This window comes from Zootoca vivipara, chromosome 16 (genome assembly GCF_963506605.1).
Source record: "Zootoca vivipara chromosome 16, rZooViv1.1, whole genome shotgun sequence".
Classification (NCBI taxonomy): domain Eukaryota; kingdom Metazoa; phylum Chordata; class Lepidosauria; order Squamata; family Lacertidae; genus Zootoca; species Zootoca vivipara.
Genome location: NC_083291.1, coordinates 8,537,508 through 8,556,657, shown reverse-complemented (window position 1 = coordinate 8,556,657; position 19,150 = coordinate 8,537,508). Strand labels below are relative to the sequence as shown.

Genomic DNA, 19,150 nt, shown 5'->3' with positions numbered 1-19,150 from the left:
GTCACCCTTTGCAAAAGATGCAGCTTTACAGATGGCATTCCTACGGAAAGAGAGAGACACATTTGAAAGAGTGCTAAGGAAGAAGAGCCTAGTAGCCAAGCCAGAGACGTTTAGTTAGCTATAAAGAGAATTTGGATTTTGTTGGCACTGCAGTGCCTTCCATTGCACCAGAAAGAAGGGAAATTCCCACTTAACTAGCTCACAGTTTCCTTGTCCCTTCAAGACCCTGTTTTTCCAGGATTTAAATGTCAGAGAACATCCTTTCCAATGCAGGGAGCAATTTGAGCATCACTGTGGTCAATGAAATTGCATTCTTATCTCAGTGTGGTTTTACCAAGTGCAAAACGACAAGGGAAACACGAGCCTCGTCAGCATTGTCTCAGAAGTGTCTTCACTCCTTTTGCTCATTGTGGGTTACAGTATTTTTCCCTTCGCTGGTTTGCCCCCCCCCCAAAAAAAATACCTTGTTTTCTGCCTTACTGTGTTGCTTATCCTATATGTGTATATTTCATTCAAGGACGGCCAGTCTCGGACGGTGAGGCAGTTCCAGTTCACTGATTGGCCTGAACAAGGAGTGCCAAAGTCAGGAGAAGGGTTTATTGATTTCATAGGCCAAGTTCATAAAACAAAAGAGCAGTTTGGGCAAGATGGGCCAATCTCGGTTCACTGTAGGTAAGTAATAATCACCCTCAGATGCCATTGATGAGATGAAAACTGATGAAATGATTTGACAGAATGGTAATTTGGGGTGGGGTGTGTGGAAACAAATGAGAGTGGAAGTTGTATAGTGCTGTGATCCAGGAGGTCCTAAGTTCAAATGTCACCCCATTCTCCTATCTGTTTGGGGAAGTTTTTAATGTTTGATGTTTTTATCGTGTTTTTAATATTCTATTGGGAGCCGCCCAGAGTGGCTGGGGAAACCAAGCCAAATGAGCAGGGAATTAATGAATGAATGAATGAATGAATGAATGAATGAATATCATCACCATCATCATCTACAATATGGGACCGATAATCATACTGAGCTGCTTTTCATAATAAGATTGCCCCCTCCTGCAATAAAATCCATCCCGGAGATTTTTATGTATACCAAATGCTTTCCTAGATTGTACAAGAAAAATGAAGTAGAAGGAGCTTCCATTTCTCAATTTATCCCTATGTGTTTCAGTCGTTATACGCTAGTTTCATCAGCCATCATTACAATTTTCTACAGCAGCCAGGCCATTCCCCCAATTTGGCAGCCAGGAAAGGGCTGTTTCTCTGTGGCATAAACTTGTGGTCTGCAACCCATAACAAATATTTTAACCAGATGATCCCAATCCTTTATTGCATTGATTCTTTGGACTTTGCCATGTTAATGAAAATAGTTTTATCCCGCTATTGCAGTTGGACTAACAAGCTTGCTTTTGTTGTTGTTGTTGTTGGAAAGAACACGTTTGGAACAAACATTTATAAGTGTTGTGGTTTCTATTTCTAATGGCCCTTCTGTATTTGGTTAAAAACTAAGAATCCCTTCAAATCATTCCGCTATATCCAACACTTCATTTCCAAATACATTTCAGCTTGTCAAATAATGATCCCCTTGCAATCTACAGCTGCCGTGTAAAGATATTTATGGAGCATCGAAGGTTTGTCTGCACATATGACATACCGTTTCTGCAGCTCAGCAGTCAGCCAAATTATTCACTTTCCTTTTTTCCTTCTTCAGTGCTGGTGTTGGAAGGACCGGAGTGTTCATAACCCTGAGCATTGTGTTGGAAAGAATGAGATACGAAGGTGTTGTAGATATCTTCCAGACTGTCAAAATGTTAAGGACGCAACGGCCAGCCATGGTACAGACAGAGGTAAGAATAACTTGTCATTCTTCCACTTATTCTATAGCTAGCTAGCTAGCTAGCTAGCTACAGGTGAAACTTGGAAAATTAGAACATCGTCGAAAAGTGCATTTATTTCAGTAATGCAACTTAAAAGGTGAAACCAATATATGAGATAGATGCATGACATGCAAAGCAAGATATGTCAAGCCTTTATTTGTTGTAATTGTAATTATTTGTCGTTAGGCGCGTCAATTATAAATGGAATATAATTAATGAAATGTAATAGCGATGTTTATTTTTGTTTATTTTGTTTATTTTTGTTTTATTACTATGGAATTTCCAAAAGAAAGCATTTGTAAAACTTAAAATAAAAATAAAAAATAATAAGTTGCATTACTGAAATAAATGCACTTTTCGACGATATTCTAATTTTCCGAGTTTCACCTGTACTCTATCTATCTATCTATCTATCTATCTATCTATCTATCCAGTGGTACCTTGGTTTAAGAACAGCTTAGTTTATGAACAACTTGTATTAAGAACACTGTATACCCGGAAGTAGGTGTTTTGGTTGGTCAACTTTGACCAACATGTTCCGCTTCCTGTTGAGTGCGTTCCATTTGCAAACTGATTCCCCCGCTGCTATGGGAAAGCACACCTTGGTTTAAGAACAGACTTCCGGAAGAGATTAAGTTCATAAACCAAGGTACCACTGTATAGGGGGTCTGGGATAAATCAAGGTTGTGTGTTTGAGCCCCACTTTGGGCAAAAGATTCCTGCATTGCAAGGGGTTGGACTAGATGACCCTTGTGGTCCCTTCCAACTCTACAGTTCTCTGATTCTATGATACATACACACATTGGTAGCTATAGAATAATGGTCAAAACTCTGGGGTTGCGGAGTTCATCTTGCTTTACTGGCTGAGGGAGCTGGTGTTTGTCCGCAGACAGTTTTTCTTGGTCATGTGGCCAGCATGACTAAGCCGCTTCTGGCGAAACCAGAGCAGCACACGGAAACGCCATTTACCTTCCCACTGGAGTGGTACCTATTTATCTACCTGCACTTTGACGTGCTTTCGAACTGCTAGGTTGGCAGGAGCTGGGACCAAGCAACGGGAGCTCACCCCGTCGCGGGGATTTTAACTACCGACCTTCCGATCAGCAAGCCCTAGGATATCCCTTAATTTTCATTGAACTGAATGTTGTTTGTGGCAGAGTGAAGCTTTGCCACAAACAGTGGGGCATCAGGCAGGAAGTGCAGTGGGGAGAAAGATGTGTTATACCTTGTGGAATGCTCTCCCCAGGAAGGCTCATCAGGTGCCAGGCAAAAATATTCCTTTTAATCAAGCCTTTGGTTATAACTATTCAAGGTGTTTTTTCATGGGTGAGCTGTTTTAATCTAGTAGGATCCCCCCCTTTTTTGCTGGTTTTAATGTATGCATGTGTTTGTTTGTTTTTCTTAACATTTTGTAAGTCACTTTTAGTTGCCATGGCAGAAAAGCCTAATAAATTTAATGAATTAGTAGGAATGAATTGCTTTCCACACAAGGATCTCAAGGTGATGCATAGTAAAAATAGCAAAAGAAGTTAAAAACACAAAAGGTGCGCACACATACACACACACACACACACACACACACACACGACATCCATTGCAGAGACCCATTCATCCAGCTGAAAATGCATTTCCTTGCAGTCTAGTGACTGGTAGTAGTAGCAAAAGAGAAGATTGTTGGTTGTTTTTCTGTGTGTGAGAAAGAGAGAGAGTTTTAAAAAATTAAATAAAAAACATCCTCTTGATATTCTCTTACTGCTCTCCCAGAAGCCTCCCCATTTATTCGGCCCCCTTATAAAAAGCCATTGCTGGCTCCTCTCCCTTTCTCAGCCACAGAAAGAGAGAAAGAATGGAATGGACAATCAAAAGTCCTGCCAAGCAGCTATTGCCTTTCTTCAGGAGAACTCATTTGACCCTGGAACTGGAGCTGGAAAAGAGGGAGTGAGAGGAGGAACCTAGAAGACACTCTGTTTGTGGGGGGGGAGAGAGTGTATATGTTCTCAGGGTTCAGCTCTAGCACTGAAAATAAGATTGCTGGACAGAGCCCCACAAGTATAACCTTGGGTGGAAAGAGGAGCCTGCCCATCCTGGGAAAGGGGATGGAGGAAGAGGGTTGTGGAAAAAGATGCACTTTGAAGGACAGTTCTTAGAAAGAGGATGGGAAGGAAATCTGGTAAAACCCAATTTTACGGGGCAAAAGCATTGAGGTTGGTGCTGTTTGAGGTCTGCGCAGATTAACTGGGAATGCAAACAGCTGCAAACACAGTAAACTACAGTTTGGGCAAGCACACAGTGCCAGATTTACGTCTAAGCTAAACAAGCTATAGCTTAGGGCCCCACTCTCTTGGAGGCCTCCCAAAAAATTAAAGGAAAAAAACCTGGATGTACATTTCCAAAATATAAGATAAAAAAACAAATAAAATAAAACCTACATACATTTGCAACAGTGTTTGTGTTGTGTAGGCTCCTATGATGTAAGTCATGGACCCTGCCTGCTAGCCTGCTCCCTAAAATATCACTGGTTTTCTCATTTCGATATACAGTGGTGCCTCGACTTATGAATTTAATCCGTTCGGAAGGCACCATCGTAGGTCGAAAAATTCGTAAGTCGAAAAGCGCCATTGGAAACGCAATTTCACATAGGAATGCATCGGAAACGGAAAAAATTCGCAAGTCGAAGCAACCCCAACTAAAAATTCGTTAAGTCGAAAAATCCCTATCTAAAACCGCCGCGGTTTCCATTCGGATGTCAAGAAATTCGTAAGCGTGCGTCCATTTGCCCCATTCGTAAGTCGAAAAATTCAGTTGTCGAGTCGTTCATAAGTCGAGGTACCACTGTATAGGGTGCCTACAGTCCGCATGTGCAAATGGCTTAAAGCAGCAATTTGTTGTTGACAAAAGACAGCTAGACATATAAAGGGCCCCATTACATTCCCAGGGACGAGAGGAGCTCTGACAGAATGGATGGATTTGGGAGTTCAGAATGGATGGATTTGGGAGTCTGTAGGCCAGGTGTAAGCACAGGGTGCTGGGTTTTAAACAATGATTAGGACATAGCTCCTAAATCTTTGACTGCAGGCTTGTAGTCCAACACTACAGTTTTAACAACTTTTAAAACAAAGTTATTTAGAATGGAATTGGGCCATTTCCCCTCTCACTGATCCTAATAACTCAGACAAAACTCAAGAGTAAAATCCATTTATTTTCTATTACTAGTATTATTGCAGATGAAAAATGTCTTTATGTCCCATTAGTTCCTAGAAACAAATACTTACACTCACATATAAAATAAAATTTGCAAGTTTGCATTTTGGATGATTTGACGTTCCTTCTCTTAAACTGAGAATTCGTCTTCTTTTGCCTCATCATGGATGTACTTTGACCTTCATATATAAAAACTTGTGGAACAGTTATGTACCACAACATTCAGCACAGCTCCTAGCAAGCTTTGGAATAAAATACAACACCATTTAAGACAGACCTTAGGCCTGATTTGCACATTTTCCAAAGCAACATGGATATATTAACCCCATAGCAAAGCAGTCCTGGTATTACAGTGTGCAAGAAATTATTGCTAATACTCTTTAAACCAGGCATAGGCAAACCTGGCCCTCCAGATGTTTTGGGACTACAACTCCCATCATCCCTAGTTAACAGACCCATTGGTCAGGGATGGTGGGAGTTGTAGTCCCAAAACATCTGGAGGGCCGAGTTTGCCTATGCCTGCTTTAAACCTTTGTTACTGCGGAATTTTTTTAATTTTTTAATTTTTATTTATTTTTTGGAGAAACTTACATTCCAAGAATTTCTCTTGGTCAGGCATAGGCAACCTTCGCTCTCCATATGTTTTGGAACTACAACTCCCATGATCCCTGACCACTGGCCCTGTTGGCTACGGATCATGGGAGTTGTAGTTCCAAAACATCTGAAGAGCCAAAAGTTGCCTATGCCTGCTCTTGGTGCACCAGGATATTGCTCCCCACTACCATGGGAACAGAAACTGGTACATGGGGTTTCTTCTAAGCACTTAAGCAGCAATAAATGATTTAGGAAACAGTAGCCATTTATTAAGTGCACTTATTGCCCTCCCTTCACTAAAATACCCTGGGTGGATTACATAATCATAAAGTAATATCATATCATACAACTACAATGACAGCACAACCAGTAAAATCAGTAACAGTAGAGTGAGCAGTCACCGTATTTCTGAAAGCCTGGGCAGAAAGCTGCGCCTCTCCATATCTTCTGGATATGCCCGAAATTGGGGCTAGTTCGACATCTGAAAGCAAGGAATTCAAAAGTCCAGGGTCCACAGGAGAGAGGGTCATCTGATCTCACATGCCACCAGCCTGTTGCAAAGAACCCAGAATTACCAAGACCTCTCTGGCAAAGCCATACAGGCTTGGAACTAAACACAGTAAGATATCTGAATTATTATTATTATTATTATTATTATTATTATTATTATTATTTATACCCCACCCATCTGGCTGGGTTTCCCCAGCCACTCTGGGTGGCTTCCAACCGAATATTTAAAATAGTACAGCATCAAACATTAAAAACTTCCCTAAACAGGGCCGCCTTCAGTTGTCTTCTAAAAGTAAAATAGTTGCTTATTGCCTTGACATCTGCTGGGAGGGCCTTCCACAGGGCGGGTGCCACTACCGAGAAGGCCCTCTGTCTGATTCTCGCAATGAGGGAACCACCAGAAGGCCCTCGGCGCTGGATCTCAGTGTCCGGGCTGAATGGTGGGGGTGGAGACACTCCTTCAGGTATACAGGACCGAGGCCATTTAGAGCTTTAAAGGTCAGTACCAACACTTTGAATTGTGCTCAGAAACGTACTGGGAGCCAATGCAGGTCTTTCAAGACCAGTGTTATGTGGTCTTGGCGGCTGCTCCCAGTCACTAGTCTAGCTGCCGCATTCTGGATTAATTGCAGTTTCCGGATCACCTTCAAAGGTAGCCCCACGTAGAGCGCATTGCAGTAGTCCAAGCAGGAGATAACCAGAGCATGCACCACTCTGGCGAGACAGTCTGCAGGCAGGTAGGGTCTCAGCCTGCGTACCAGATGGAGCTGGTAGATAGCCGCCCTGGACACAGAATTGACCTGCGCCTCCATGGACAGCTGTGAGTCCAAAATGACTCCCAGGCTGCGCACCTGGTCCTTCAGGGGCACAGTTACCCCACTGAGGACCAGGGAGTCATCCACACCTGCCCGCCTCCTGTCCCCAAAAAAACAGTACTTCTGTCTTGTCAGGATTCAACCTCAATCTGTTAGCCGCCATCTATCCTCCAACCAATCTTTTATTTGCAGGAAACAAAAGTTCTTGTTGAGCTTCCTGGTGTTTTGCTTATTTTCTCTTATCCATACAAGCCGCATCAGAAATTGTAGCAATATTATTGTACAGGTACACATGCCAAGAACCCCAGGTTTGCTAGGGAAGCACAACTGGTGCCAAAACCTGGATAAGGTGTAGGTGTTCCGGTTAATATATGTGTAGAAGTTACATGAAGCAATGGTTAAAGCTGGCAAGATAAAGGAGCAAAGAACTTCTCCCCAGAAGGGAGAGCAGCATGTCTCACAACCGTCTCCAGTTCTGCTAACCATTCACGGGTAAGAAATTGGCGGTGTTATAACCAGAAAGCAGCAAAAGGATTTCTCTTAACTTCTCTTTCTCTCTTTCTCCCCCAAGGATCAATATCAGTTCTGCTATCGAGCCGCACTAGAATACCTGGGCAGCTTTGATCACTATGCAACGTAAAACAAAATCCCCGACCATCCTGGATTTTTAACTGCAGGCCCTTTAAGATCCAGAGAGCCTCTTCTGAGCCATACCGTGTGCTTGAGAAGTACTTCTTAACTCCTAACTAAAGACCAATTAGTGGGGAAATATTAAAAGGAAAACAAACAAACAAACAGGAAACTGTTCCAGGTGGACCAACAAATTCACAGTTCAATAAACCTTATCCAGAAACATAATAAAAAGAATCCAGACTGATTGAGGCATCTGAAGGATTTCATTTTACAGAGACCTCAAGGATTCGGCTTTGGTTGAAGTTAAAGGGAAGAGCAAATTCTGCAAAGAACCATCATCTTGTTCAGGATTGCATGATAGTTAACAACGTGGAACTTGGGAGTCCTGCAATTCAGTGCGAGATGTTTGTCAAAGGGCCAGTACCTGGCTGCTCTGAAAAAAGACAAACTCTTTTGCTTCAACATCTCCCCTTCCTACCATATTGCTCATGAATAACACTTTGGGGGGGGGTGGGAGGGGAAAGGGCGAATGTTTAAAAAGAAAGTCCTTGATTTAGTTTTTTAGTATTGTAAAGATACTGCTGACCTGTGCTTCATTTTTAACTGTGTAAACTCTTTTCCTTTTCTTTTTTTTAAACAAAGGTTTATCATTCAATGAAGTGAATTTGGAGGAAAAAAAGTTGCATAACCGTTCATTTTGTTTGTTTGTTTCAGAATTGTAGATTTTTTTACGCTGTAGAACTGTTACCTGTAATATCTCGCTGTAGAAATGTTAAATAATTTGAAAATTTGCACATTTTTGTGCAGCCCTATATTTATCTCCAGGACCACATTCTCATTTAGATAATTGCTTTTACATTTTGATTTATTATTATTATTAAAAACAATATGAAATATAAATCAGTTAATATACATATGGAAGGTTTTGTTTTTTGTTTCTTTTGGAATCAACAGGGAAGCGCAAAGTATAAAGCTGCTATTAACACACACACACACACACACACACACACACACACCTTTCTCTTTATATCTATAAATATATGTATATCTCTATTATTGTCTCTCTATCAATCTACAATTATGCACGTAGATAGATAGACAGAAATGCATATATCGCATATCAGTTCTTCCATGACTTGGATTCATTGAAGCAGTGGAGGAAGGGAGGGGAATCCAAAATGCTACATTTAGTCCATACAATATTTCTGAACATGTCTGCATCTCATTGTTTTGCTCTGAAGGCTTTTTGTTTTGTTGTCTGTTTTCCAGGGGAAATGAGGAATGCACATCAGTGATACTTGAAACTCAGTCCTACCCCCCCCCCCCAAAAAAAAGGAGAAAAAAAGGATGGAAATCATATGTACACGCATCTCACACATACAAAAACATCTTAGTGTAACACCTTAGTGCAATAAACAAACCATACTAAATATAGGAAGTGTGCATGTGGGAAAGGTCAGTGCATATTCCCTTAGGAGGGGAGAATGTTGTAATATAATAGTTGTCAAGATGTTTTAAAAATGTATTCACTTGTATAATTGTCTATAGTATACGGTAGGACATGTGCATTGACGATGTATAATGGGGCAAAGCCAAACTCATGTTGCTCTGTTGAATCAGAACTCTTTTTGTGGCGTACAGCATTAATGGAAAATGCTGAGGGTTTTTTTTTTAATTTTAATTTTTACATTTAGAGTGCCTTATATTTGATGCCTATTTTGATAGCATTTCTTCGAGTTTTGTTTCGTCTGTATTTGCATTAGTTGAACTCACATTTCTCTGTGTCACTCCCCCCCCCAACCTTTTCTTCGATTAAAAAGCATTAGCTTTTCAACACATGTACAAAGAGGTCTTTTAAGAATATGCATTCCTGGTGTTAAATATTAATCCATGTTTATCCCAAGCAGTTGGGTAGCCAGGGGCTGTTTATCCAAATCTGTTTTCATATCCATTGCATTGGTTATCCGAAGCCAGTAGCACCGTGCTGAAAAGAGAAGGTAGATAGATACCCCTTAACACACATCGGAGCAGCGATTAGAATGGATCTTGATTCATATCCATGCCCACGAATTTTCACTGGAGGCCAAAGCATGTTCACTTTACTCAGGCTAAAAGGCCTCCTGAGATAAGCTGGGTCAGGCAAGCGGACGGAGGGCATAAATGTAAGGAAGATTATATGTGGACCCCCCCCTACTTTGTGGACGGTACAAAACATTTGGAGGCACTATAATGGAAGCCATTTGCTCTTGCAATGGTCTGGGTTCAGCCTAGCACCATGTTGGAACATAAATATCAAAAGAATTGTTTTAAATGTGGTTTTTTTTAAAAAAAAATAGGATCACCAAGGAAGTGATTAATTGATCTTGACTTAGAATTTTCTCTCTCTCTTTTTCCATTTTTCCTATCACTACCAGAAATAAATATATTAAAAGACCAAACACTAGAAAGCATTCTATTTGAGCACTTTTATATATAAAAATGCAAAAATGGGGGGGGGGAATTAAACATATATATGTATAATAATAATTAATAATTAATAATAATAATAAAGTATTATAGAAGGCTACCTCAGAATGAGATTCTCTAACTTACATCAGAATCAGAGAAGAATGTGCACTATATGTTTCATTTTGTTTTTTGATTTGTTTCTGTCGAAATAGTATTTTTTTAAAGTGCCAGATTATGCAGCGAACTCATGCTTTTAGCCAAAAGTACCCGGTTTTCAGACACTCCCAGTGGGGAAAAAATGCTACATTTTAGAAGCATAGAGGAAAGCCATGTCTGCACAGGAACCTTCTGTGTTCTGTATTGGAAGTGCAAGATTGGTAGTGCGTGACAGAATGCCGCCGACCCCATTTTGCATGGGGCTCAAGTGCGTCCTTGCTCTGTGGTCACTGCAGACTGCGCATGGGGTGTGTGTGTCATGTGGCTTGTGAGGTCAGTATGTACACACAGAAGAGCATAAAGAAAATAAAATCCATGTGCAGACATACACCAGGCAGGCCGATTGCTCATGAAAACAATTGGTCTTTTTTCTGCAAAAAACAAAAACAAATCATTTGATTTACTCAAGAAAAGCGTTGTATGAAATCACTAGTGAGTGAGGGGTGAACATTTTCACGTGACAAGAAGAGGAAGAAATAGCCGCACATATTCCCGTCAAAACTGCTATTCAGGAGTTGCTTCTAACGAGGAACTCTCTCCAAATCATTGATGTGCATTCCATTTTCTGTATCTTTGCTGTGCAGTGATCTCTCTCTCTCTCTCTCTCTCTCTCTCTCTCTCTCTTTCTTTAATTAGTAGGTGTCATTATCTGCCATTTACCAAGCTCAGAATTCGGTTTCATCAGCATAACCAGTACGGTGCTATTATTTACCTATGTATGTGTAGTTATGTATAATTTTGTAATTAGTTAACAATGGAGAAATACGCAAAATATATGAAAAAATTATTTGTACAGAACTTTTATTTTAGCTCTTTTTTTAATAAAAAAAAGAAAGAAAAAAAACCTGGTTTGCATGGTTAGACGTTGGCGAGGATGGCTGGGGGAAGGAAGGGGTTACTCTAGGGAGACTTGCACTTTCTATACCTTTGTACTATGCACTGCCCTAATGATTCTACACCCAATAGTATTATTACTTGAACCCATCTGTAAGGAAACTGCTTATGAAAATCCACTTGTGTGTATGTAAATAACACAAAACATGTTTAAAAGGGGGGGAGGGCGTTTGCAGGGGCAACAACAAAATGCAAGTTCCCTCCCCCTCGTTGTTATTATTTTTCTCCCCGGCTCCTTTTATGGTTTTGTGATCTCTCTTTTCGTTTTCGTTTTTTCGAGTGCCCTGATACTCCCAACAGAATATCAGAAGGCTGCAGCTCCCGTCATCCATCTTGTTACGTGGCTTTGCCATTCGAGCTTGGAGTGTCTTTACAAAGATAATACAAGTTGTGTTCTTTGCTCTCGTTTTGGATGCCTAGACTGAAAACAAAAACAAAAAAATCGAAATAAAAAAATTTACCTTGTAAAATGGCTTGTTGAAAAAAAAATACAATTACCTCTAATTAGTAGTACGCGTAAATGTTTTACAGAATGAAAGGCGTGCTTTTTATTTTCTTACTTCGTTACATTGGTGGCGAAAGAAAGTCTGTATGAAAATCAGTTATTTGCTGACACAAGTTCCATTTGTTACAAAAGAATTCTAATAAAAATGTCAGTGTTATGCAGCCCTGGTTGTCTTTTCTTAAGCCTTGCTTTCTGAAATAACAATAAAAAAACATTTCTTTTTAGCCTTTCAAGTCTCTCCTTCTGTCAAATGGGGAGGGGGGGGAGAATCCCACACCAGGACCATACTGTTTGCACTAGCAAACCAAGCATCGTATTTCTCGCTCCATAAGGTGCATCTGACCAGAAGACACACCTAGTTTTTAGAGGAGGAAAGGGGGAAAGCCCCATTTTTTTTGAGGATCAGCTCAAAGTTTTGCAGCTTCTTTTGCAAAGGGGAAAAAACCCTTTTTTTAAAAAAAAATCAGCTCGAAGTTTTTGAGCTTACTTTGCAAAGGGAAAAAATTCTGTTTTTATGGGGTTCAACTCACAGTTCTACAGCTTCTTTAGGAAAGGAAAGGGGAACCATCTCTAGAGTTTCCAGACAGATAATCTAATCAGCCAGTCACATGTCGCTGGGGAAACAAACAGCCTTCGTCTGCAGAACATTCAGCAATGGAGGCCTGTGCAAGGGGCCGGCGCCGGAAAGGGAGCCAGCAATCGACCACACATTCGTTCCATAAGACGCACAGACATTTCCCCTTATTTTTAAGGGGGAAATAAGTGTGTCTTATGGAGCGAAAAATACAGTATGTTTGTGTGTGGAATTAATTTGAAAACGGCTAGAGGTCCATGCTGGATCTCTTCCTCTCTGTGCAGAATCCTGCATTCATTCTCCAAACAGGGCAGGTAAAGGCTCCCTGCCCATAAATGAAGACACAGTGACATGGGATTTTAAAATAAAAAAATTCCTTCAGTAGCACCTTAAAGACCAACTATGTTTATATTTTGGTATGAGCTTTCGTGTGCATGCACACTTCTTCAGATACACCCTGAAGGGATGTATCTGAAATCATGGGATTTTAATTTAAGTTATTGGGCAAAATTTAGGCCACAACTTTATGGAATACAGAATGTGAGTGGTATTGGCTTAGGTATTGGAATCATCCAAACCATATCAGACTCCCACCCTCATCACAGTGAAACACTGCCAGAGGGAGCCCCGCCGATGCCGACCGACTCGAGCTCCCTCTGGTGCCCCCGTGGAGTCCTGGTATGGCCCTAGCCCCTACCGCGGGGTTTCGGACAAGACCCAGGCCCACCCCAGATTCCCTCAATGGAATACCCTTGGGCTTGGAGGGGTAGGTGATGGCTTCACCTCCCCGCCCCACACATTGCTGATCCAATGCCTAATCGCCAAACCTTACAAAGTTGTGACGATTGCTAGGCGAAAACCAAATGGCTCTGCCAATCTGCCAGATGGGGGGGGGGGAATCCTACCAGGCCCCCCTTGCAAAACAGGCAACCAACAATGTCCATAGGAAGGCCAACGCATCAGATAAAGGGGGATGGGGGGTGATCCGCTGCGCAAAGGCAAAGAGGTCCAGCAAACATCGTGCGAGGATTAAATAGTGTTTCGCGGCTACGCCCCAAGGCAAGCCATTGGCTTTAGAGACCAATTGACCGCAAAACGACCAACCAGAGTGGAGCAGGGCATAGCCCTGCCCACACCAGGAGGTGGGAGATGCCTGGGGCCCTGAGCACAATGCGTACCTTCCTTGAAGAGGATCCAATTAACTAGATGTCTTAAACGTCTTTCATTTATTTATTTATAATCTTTTTTTATTCAGTTTTACGCTACACATTTAAATTCAAACATTAGCCATCATCAACATTTAGGAATACTGAATCCTTAGACTTCCCTCCACCCTTTCATGCTTTCCATTTTCAATCTTTTTCAAATGCATCCTAGATTTTCTCTATTTTTCTTAAAAACAATCCATTTTTACCTTAGTTTATAGTGCATTACAAGTGTTGTTGTTGTTGTTTGTTTGTTTATTTATTTATTTATACCCCGCCCATCTGGCTGAGTTTCGCCAGCCACTCTGGGCGGCTTCTAACAAATAGGCTTTAGGGTCCGAGTGACTGCGAAATGACCAACCAGAGTGGAGCATGGCATAGCTTTGCCCACGCCGGGAGGTGGGGGAAGCTTAGAGATCTGATTGCAATGGGCTCCCTGCATGAAGAGGAATCAATTTAATATTATTATTTATTAAACTTATACACCACCCTACACCCAGAGGTCTTTGGTTGGTTCCCAGGGGATACTCAAATACCCTGGATGACCTGCCACCAAATACACACCTCCTAAAACAACGCAGTAACAAAAACAGCAGCCATCGGGTCACTTACTAACTTTGAAAAACTCCTAGCAGAGACACAGCAAAGGGGTAGCATCTACAATATGGAAAATACTGCTCCAAGGCACTACAACCCCCCTCACCACAATTGATGACCAATGGGAACACGGCATAGGATACGAAATAAACTCCACAGCTGCTATCTCTTGCAGGAAATTCAGGCGAAAACGTGACTGCCTGCTTCTCAAGTATCAAAAACGTATGGAGGGAGAATGCAAATATACTGCATTGTTCTGTCCTGAGCGAATAAACATTATGATCCTTGTTCTGTCTTGAGTGGATAAACATTGTACTGTTTACTTCACAGCTGTACCAAATAGCTGAGTTAACTTTTCATACAAAATTGAGGGTTGGACACCAAACTCAACATGGCACTTGTATTATCATCAACAACAACTATCACCAACTACTCAGAAACCAGGGACCCTTTTAATGTATTGCAACACTCCTTTTGTTCACACAGGAGGGTTGCTAAAATGCATGAAAATGATTCTCAGTGCTCTAAACATTATAACTACGTTTCGTCATTAAGAGCGCAGGAATTTTATTTTGGTATGCTGAATTCATTGATCTCGAGTAATAGTGTGGTTTTCTAAAAATGGGAAAAAAAGTTTCAAACATTGTCTATTAAGATCCCACTCAAGCCTGCATTCCCCTGCCTGGCAAATGCTAAACTGTGCCTCCCGTCTCTCTCGCAATGGCCAGTGCTAGCAATTGTCAGAAGCATACTCAATGTCTAATAGCAATGACTGAAGATGCAAGGTCAGATCTGTGCTGTCTGGCTTTCGCAGATGAGCCCAAAAGCACCTTGCAAATGGGGCAGTGTAATGAACGGTGATCATTTTGCATCAGGCCTGTAAACAGGATGCTTTTAAAACTCTCCGCGCTGCCCACTTCAATGTATGCAACTGGCTTGTGTCAGCAGAATATAATTTTAAAAGCCCTTCTGTTATTATTGCAGAAAAAACAGGGGCCCTTGCCAATAACAACAGGGCAGAATACATTCAACGATGTCAGTGAATCTGCAAGGTAAATCTTTTAAGTTAGTTTGCACCTGCTACCGTTTCCCCAAACCATTAAGACCCTTGTTATAAAAAAAGTATCTCTGTAGGAATAATGTGCAAAGTGCTTTACCAGCTTTATATCTCAAGAAAGCTCACAACCAATAGGTATGGTGCGCACCTTTGGTGCCATATTACAGATGGAGAATGGGTAGAGCAATCCTATGGAGGGAGAGGGAATCATAGAATTGAAAAGATAGAAGGAACACACACACACCCCCGAAAGGAAGAAGATTCCATGGAAGTTGCCCCACATCCAAAACCCTGCAATCATTGTAGGGTTGCAATGTTTTGAAGAGAGAAAAAGAGGAGACATTTGCTGACTTCATTCGCTATGATGACTCTACCCCTTGTCAAGGTTTCAGGAAATCCTATCCTTCCCACGGTGGGATGCCAAGAAGCAGATAAACCAGAAGAGTTCTTACCAAGTAGTTTGTTCAATATTCACAGAGAGAGACGAAGGAATGTGGTTTCTCTTAGAGAATGACTTTGTTCCAAGTAAAGTCCCACCCTCTCAGTCCCTCCTATTCTATGTCACCCCTGCGACAACGGATCTGTGCTTTCTGCCGCTGAGCTTTCTGTTCTGTTACTCTCAAGGCATGCCTTGTTCTGGGAGAGGGGTGGGGTGGGGGTCAGGAAGGCTTTCAAGAGTCTGTTAGCTGTCTCTCCCCTCCTCCTCCACCTCCGAACTACGACCTTCTGCAAACCACTGTTCTAAGTCTATACTCTCCTCCTCTTCTCGGGAAGGTGCTGGAAGAGGGGAGGGCGGTTCCCACCATTCTTCCTCAGTCCAGCCCCTGACACCCGTGAAAAAGAGGATGTGTCCTGGAAAAAGAGGACATATGGCAACCAGGGCCCTCTAGTACAGGTTCAGGCCCAGTATGTATAGATAGACAGAAAGACAGATCATCAGAGAATACTGGCTTTTACAGTTCAATCTGAAGACTACTGTATATAGTGATAAATAAATACCCAAATTTCAACCTCATTTCCGTTATGTACTTTGTGCTAACATTTACCATGCCCCAGGTAAAGCTGCATGACTTAGTCGCCGTTCCTGACAAATCATTTCCTCATCATGGAAGGCAACGTGTTGCAGTGAGATCACCAAGACTGACCTCACCGTTTGTGTGGGTGGGATCGTTTGGATAGCCACAACAACCCGATCGGGTCCCTCGGTTGCTGAGGTAATTCTGGCCAATGGGGTTGCATTGCATTTGCAGCCGGGGGACCTATGGGTCGTCTGCTTTGGGGGCAGGGGCCCGGTAGGAATTTTCCCATTTGGCTGATTGGCTGGTACCTCTTGGGTTTCGCCTGCCGTGCAGCAAATCGTCATAACTTTGTACACTTTGGCGGTTAGGCATTGGTTCAAGGAGCAGTGGAGGGGAGGTTGTCACACCTGCCCCTCCCAATGTGTGATAGGGTATTCCGTTCAAGGAATCCAGGGGCTCGGCATGCTTTTGTCATAGAATCATAGAATCATAGAGTTGGAAGAGACCACAAGGGCCATCCAGTCCAACCCCCTGCCAAGAAGGAAACACCATCAAAGCATTCCTGACAGATGGCTGTCAAGCCTCTGCTTAAAGACCTCCAAAGAAGGAGACTCCACCACACTCCTTGGCAGCAAATTCCACTGCCGAACAGCTCTTACTGTCAGGAAGTTCTTCCTAATGTTTAGGTGGAATTTTCTTTCTTGTAGTTTGAATCCGTTGCTCCGTGTCCGCTTCTCTGGAGCAGCAGAAATCAACCTTTCTCCCTCCTCTATATGACATCCTTTTATATATTTGAACATGGCTATCATATCACCCCTTAACCTTCTCTTCTCCAGGCTAAACATACCCAGCTCCCTAAGCCGTTCCTCATAAGGCATCGTTTCCAGGCCTTTGACCATTTTGGTTGCCCTCTTCTGGACACGTTCCAGCTTATCAGTATCCTTCTTGAACTGTGGTGCCCAGAACTGGACACAGTACTCCAGGTGAGGTCTGACCAGAGCAGAATACAGTGGTACTATTACTTCCCTTGATCTAGATGCTATACTCCTATTGATGCAGCCCAGAATTGCATTGGCTTTTTTAGCTGCTGCATCACACTGCTGACTCATGTCAAGTTTGTGGTCTACCAAGACTCCTAGACTCCTAGATCCCCTTTCAGGGGTTAGGGCCACAACAGAGCACCTGGGAGCATGTTGGGGTGAGGTTGTGTCTGCGGTAGGACCAATGCTCCCCCAGGATGTTTACCCTTACTGACCTCTGCCGGAATCCAGTTGTCAGTGCTGTCCTGCCGAAGGTGTAGGTGCAGCTAGTCGAACCAAGGCCTAAGCAAACCACTCACATTCTGTAATCAATCAAGTTGTGGTCAAAATTATGCCAATAATCTTAAACTAATATTGCTGTCAACTGTGTCTTTCGGGTCTTCCCACGCAATTACTGGCTTATCTCAAGACCTACCAATTGCTTTTGATGAAAAAATAAATTACCCAATCTCAGCATTATTTCCATCATTCACTGGGTTATATTAGCAGGACAATCTCTTCTATGAGGAAAAAAAAAATTGAGTACAGCTTTGGGAGACCCCATGGAAGTATAGGCAAACTTATTTTCTGTCCTTCCACCGGGCGCCTTTGCTAGGGACTCCAAGGAGGAGGAACCAATACTTCTCAGTGTACAGAGTAGTAATGATGTGTCCCACCCTGATATCCTGGTGGTAACATTTTTCATTCTCTCGTTCACAGTTCCCGCTTGCCTGTCACAATGATGACTACCTTGTAAATATTCAGTAAAGAGGACCAAAGACTCCCAACCCCCAAACACAACCTATTTATTCTGTTTTAATGTTGTTGTTTTAACTCTTACATCAAAAATCTGCTTTTTCGATAATGCAGTAAGAATTTGTTGCCAAGCTGCTCTCTCGATACGGAGACGAGTTGTGTGTTTTTGTGACTCTGCCTCCTCTTCCCCCTGTGCCTTTCTTTCTTTCTTTTGTGATCTAGGGGCTGGACGAGTAGATGGGAAATTGATATTTTATCTCTGAAGCGCTTTGGCAACTGTCTGGCTCTCTGCCTGTATTGCTAAGAGGGGAAATTGATTGTAATTTCCTTAGAGAGAGAGGTGTGTGTGTGGTTTGCTTTGTTAGACGGGCCCATAGGGTTTTTTTATGCGCCGGAGATGAATCCATGCCAGAGGCCAAAATCAACCCTAATGCAAACTGAAGTCTTACACTGGCTAATTAAAGTATCTGCGCGGTTCTCTCTCGCCATGGAATGTTTCTGACAAGCAAGGATCGAGAAGAATCTGGTAGGTGTGGTATTTGTAGGCCTTGGCTAATTTAATGCTTAGGAGGCCTGCCGCACTCATTCTTTTTAGAAGCTTTCAGTTGTCTCCCAACAGTTTCCTTTGCCGGATGAAAAAAGGGGAATCAAACTACGGGGAGCTCATTTGTGCAAGTGCAGAGAAATGGTGCCTTGCACATGCCCGGCGTGTTTGTGTTAATTTATTCAGTATAACTCCCAGTCTGTTTATATCTGATCTGTTAAGGCCAGGGTTCAGCAAACGTTTTCAGCAGGTAGCTGGTCCACTGTCCATCAGACCTTGTGGGGGGCCGGACTAAATTTTGAAGGAAAAAAATATATGAACAAATTCCAATGCCCCACAAATAACCCAAAGATGCATTTTCAATAAAAGGACACATTCTACTCATGAAAACACGCTGATTCCTGGACCGTCCGCAGGCCGGATTTAGAAGGTGATTGGGCCGGATCCGGCCCCGGGGCCTTAGTTTCCCTACCCATGGTTAAGACCATAAGAGGGTTTTCTCGGTAGTGGCACCCTCCCATCAGATGTCAAGGAGAGAAATAACTATACAACTTGTAGAAGACACCTGAAGCAAGTTTTCGATGTTTGGTATTTTATTATGCTTTCATATTCATTGGAAGCCGCCCAGAGTGGTTGGGGCAACCCAGTCAGATGGATGGGGTATTATTATTATTATTATTATTATTATT

The 19,150-nt window shown here is 42.3% G+C and overlaps 1 protein-coding gene across 4 annotated transcripts in view; it reads left to right on the top strand.

The window, feature by feature from the left end:
- Window positions 1-8,127, top strand: part of PTPRD (protein tyrosine phosphatase receptor type D) — a 376,490-nt gene extending 368,363 nt beyond the window's left edge. For all 4 annotated transcript variants that reach the window (XM_035140530.2, XM_060268732.1, XM_035140525.2 and 1 more), the window contains 3 exons: window positions 518-672; window positions 1,709-1,844; window positions 7,566-8,127. In XM_035140530.2, coding sequence (XP_034996421.2) covers window positions 518-672; window positions 1,709-1,844; window positions 7,566-7,634 — 360 coding nt within the window. In that variant the 3' untranslated portion in view covers window positions 7,635-8,127. The remainder of the gene's footprint in view (window positions 1-517; window positions 673-1,708; window positions 1,845-7,565) is intronic.
- The last annotated feature ends 11,023 nt before the right edge of the window (window positions 8,128-19,150 follow it).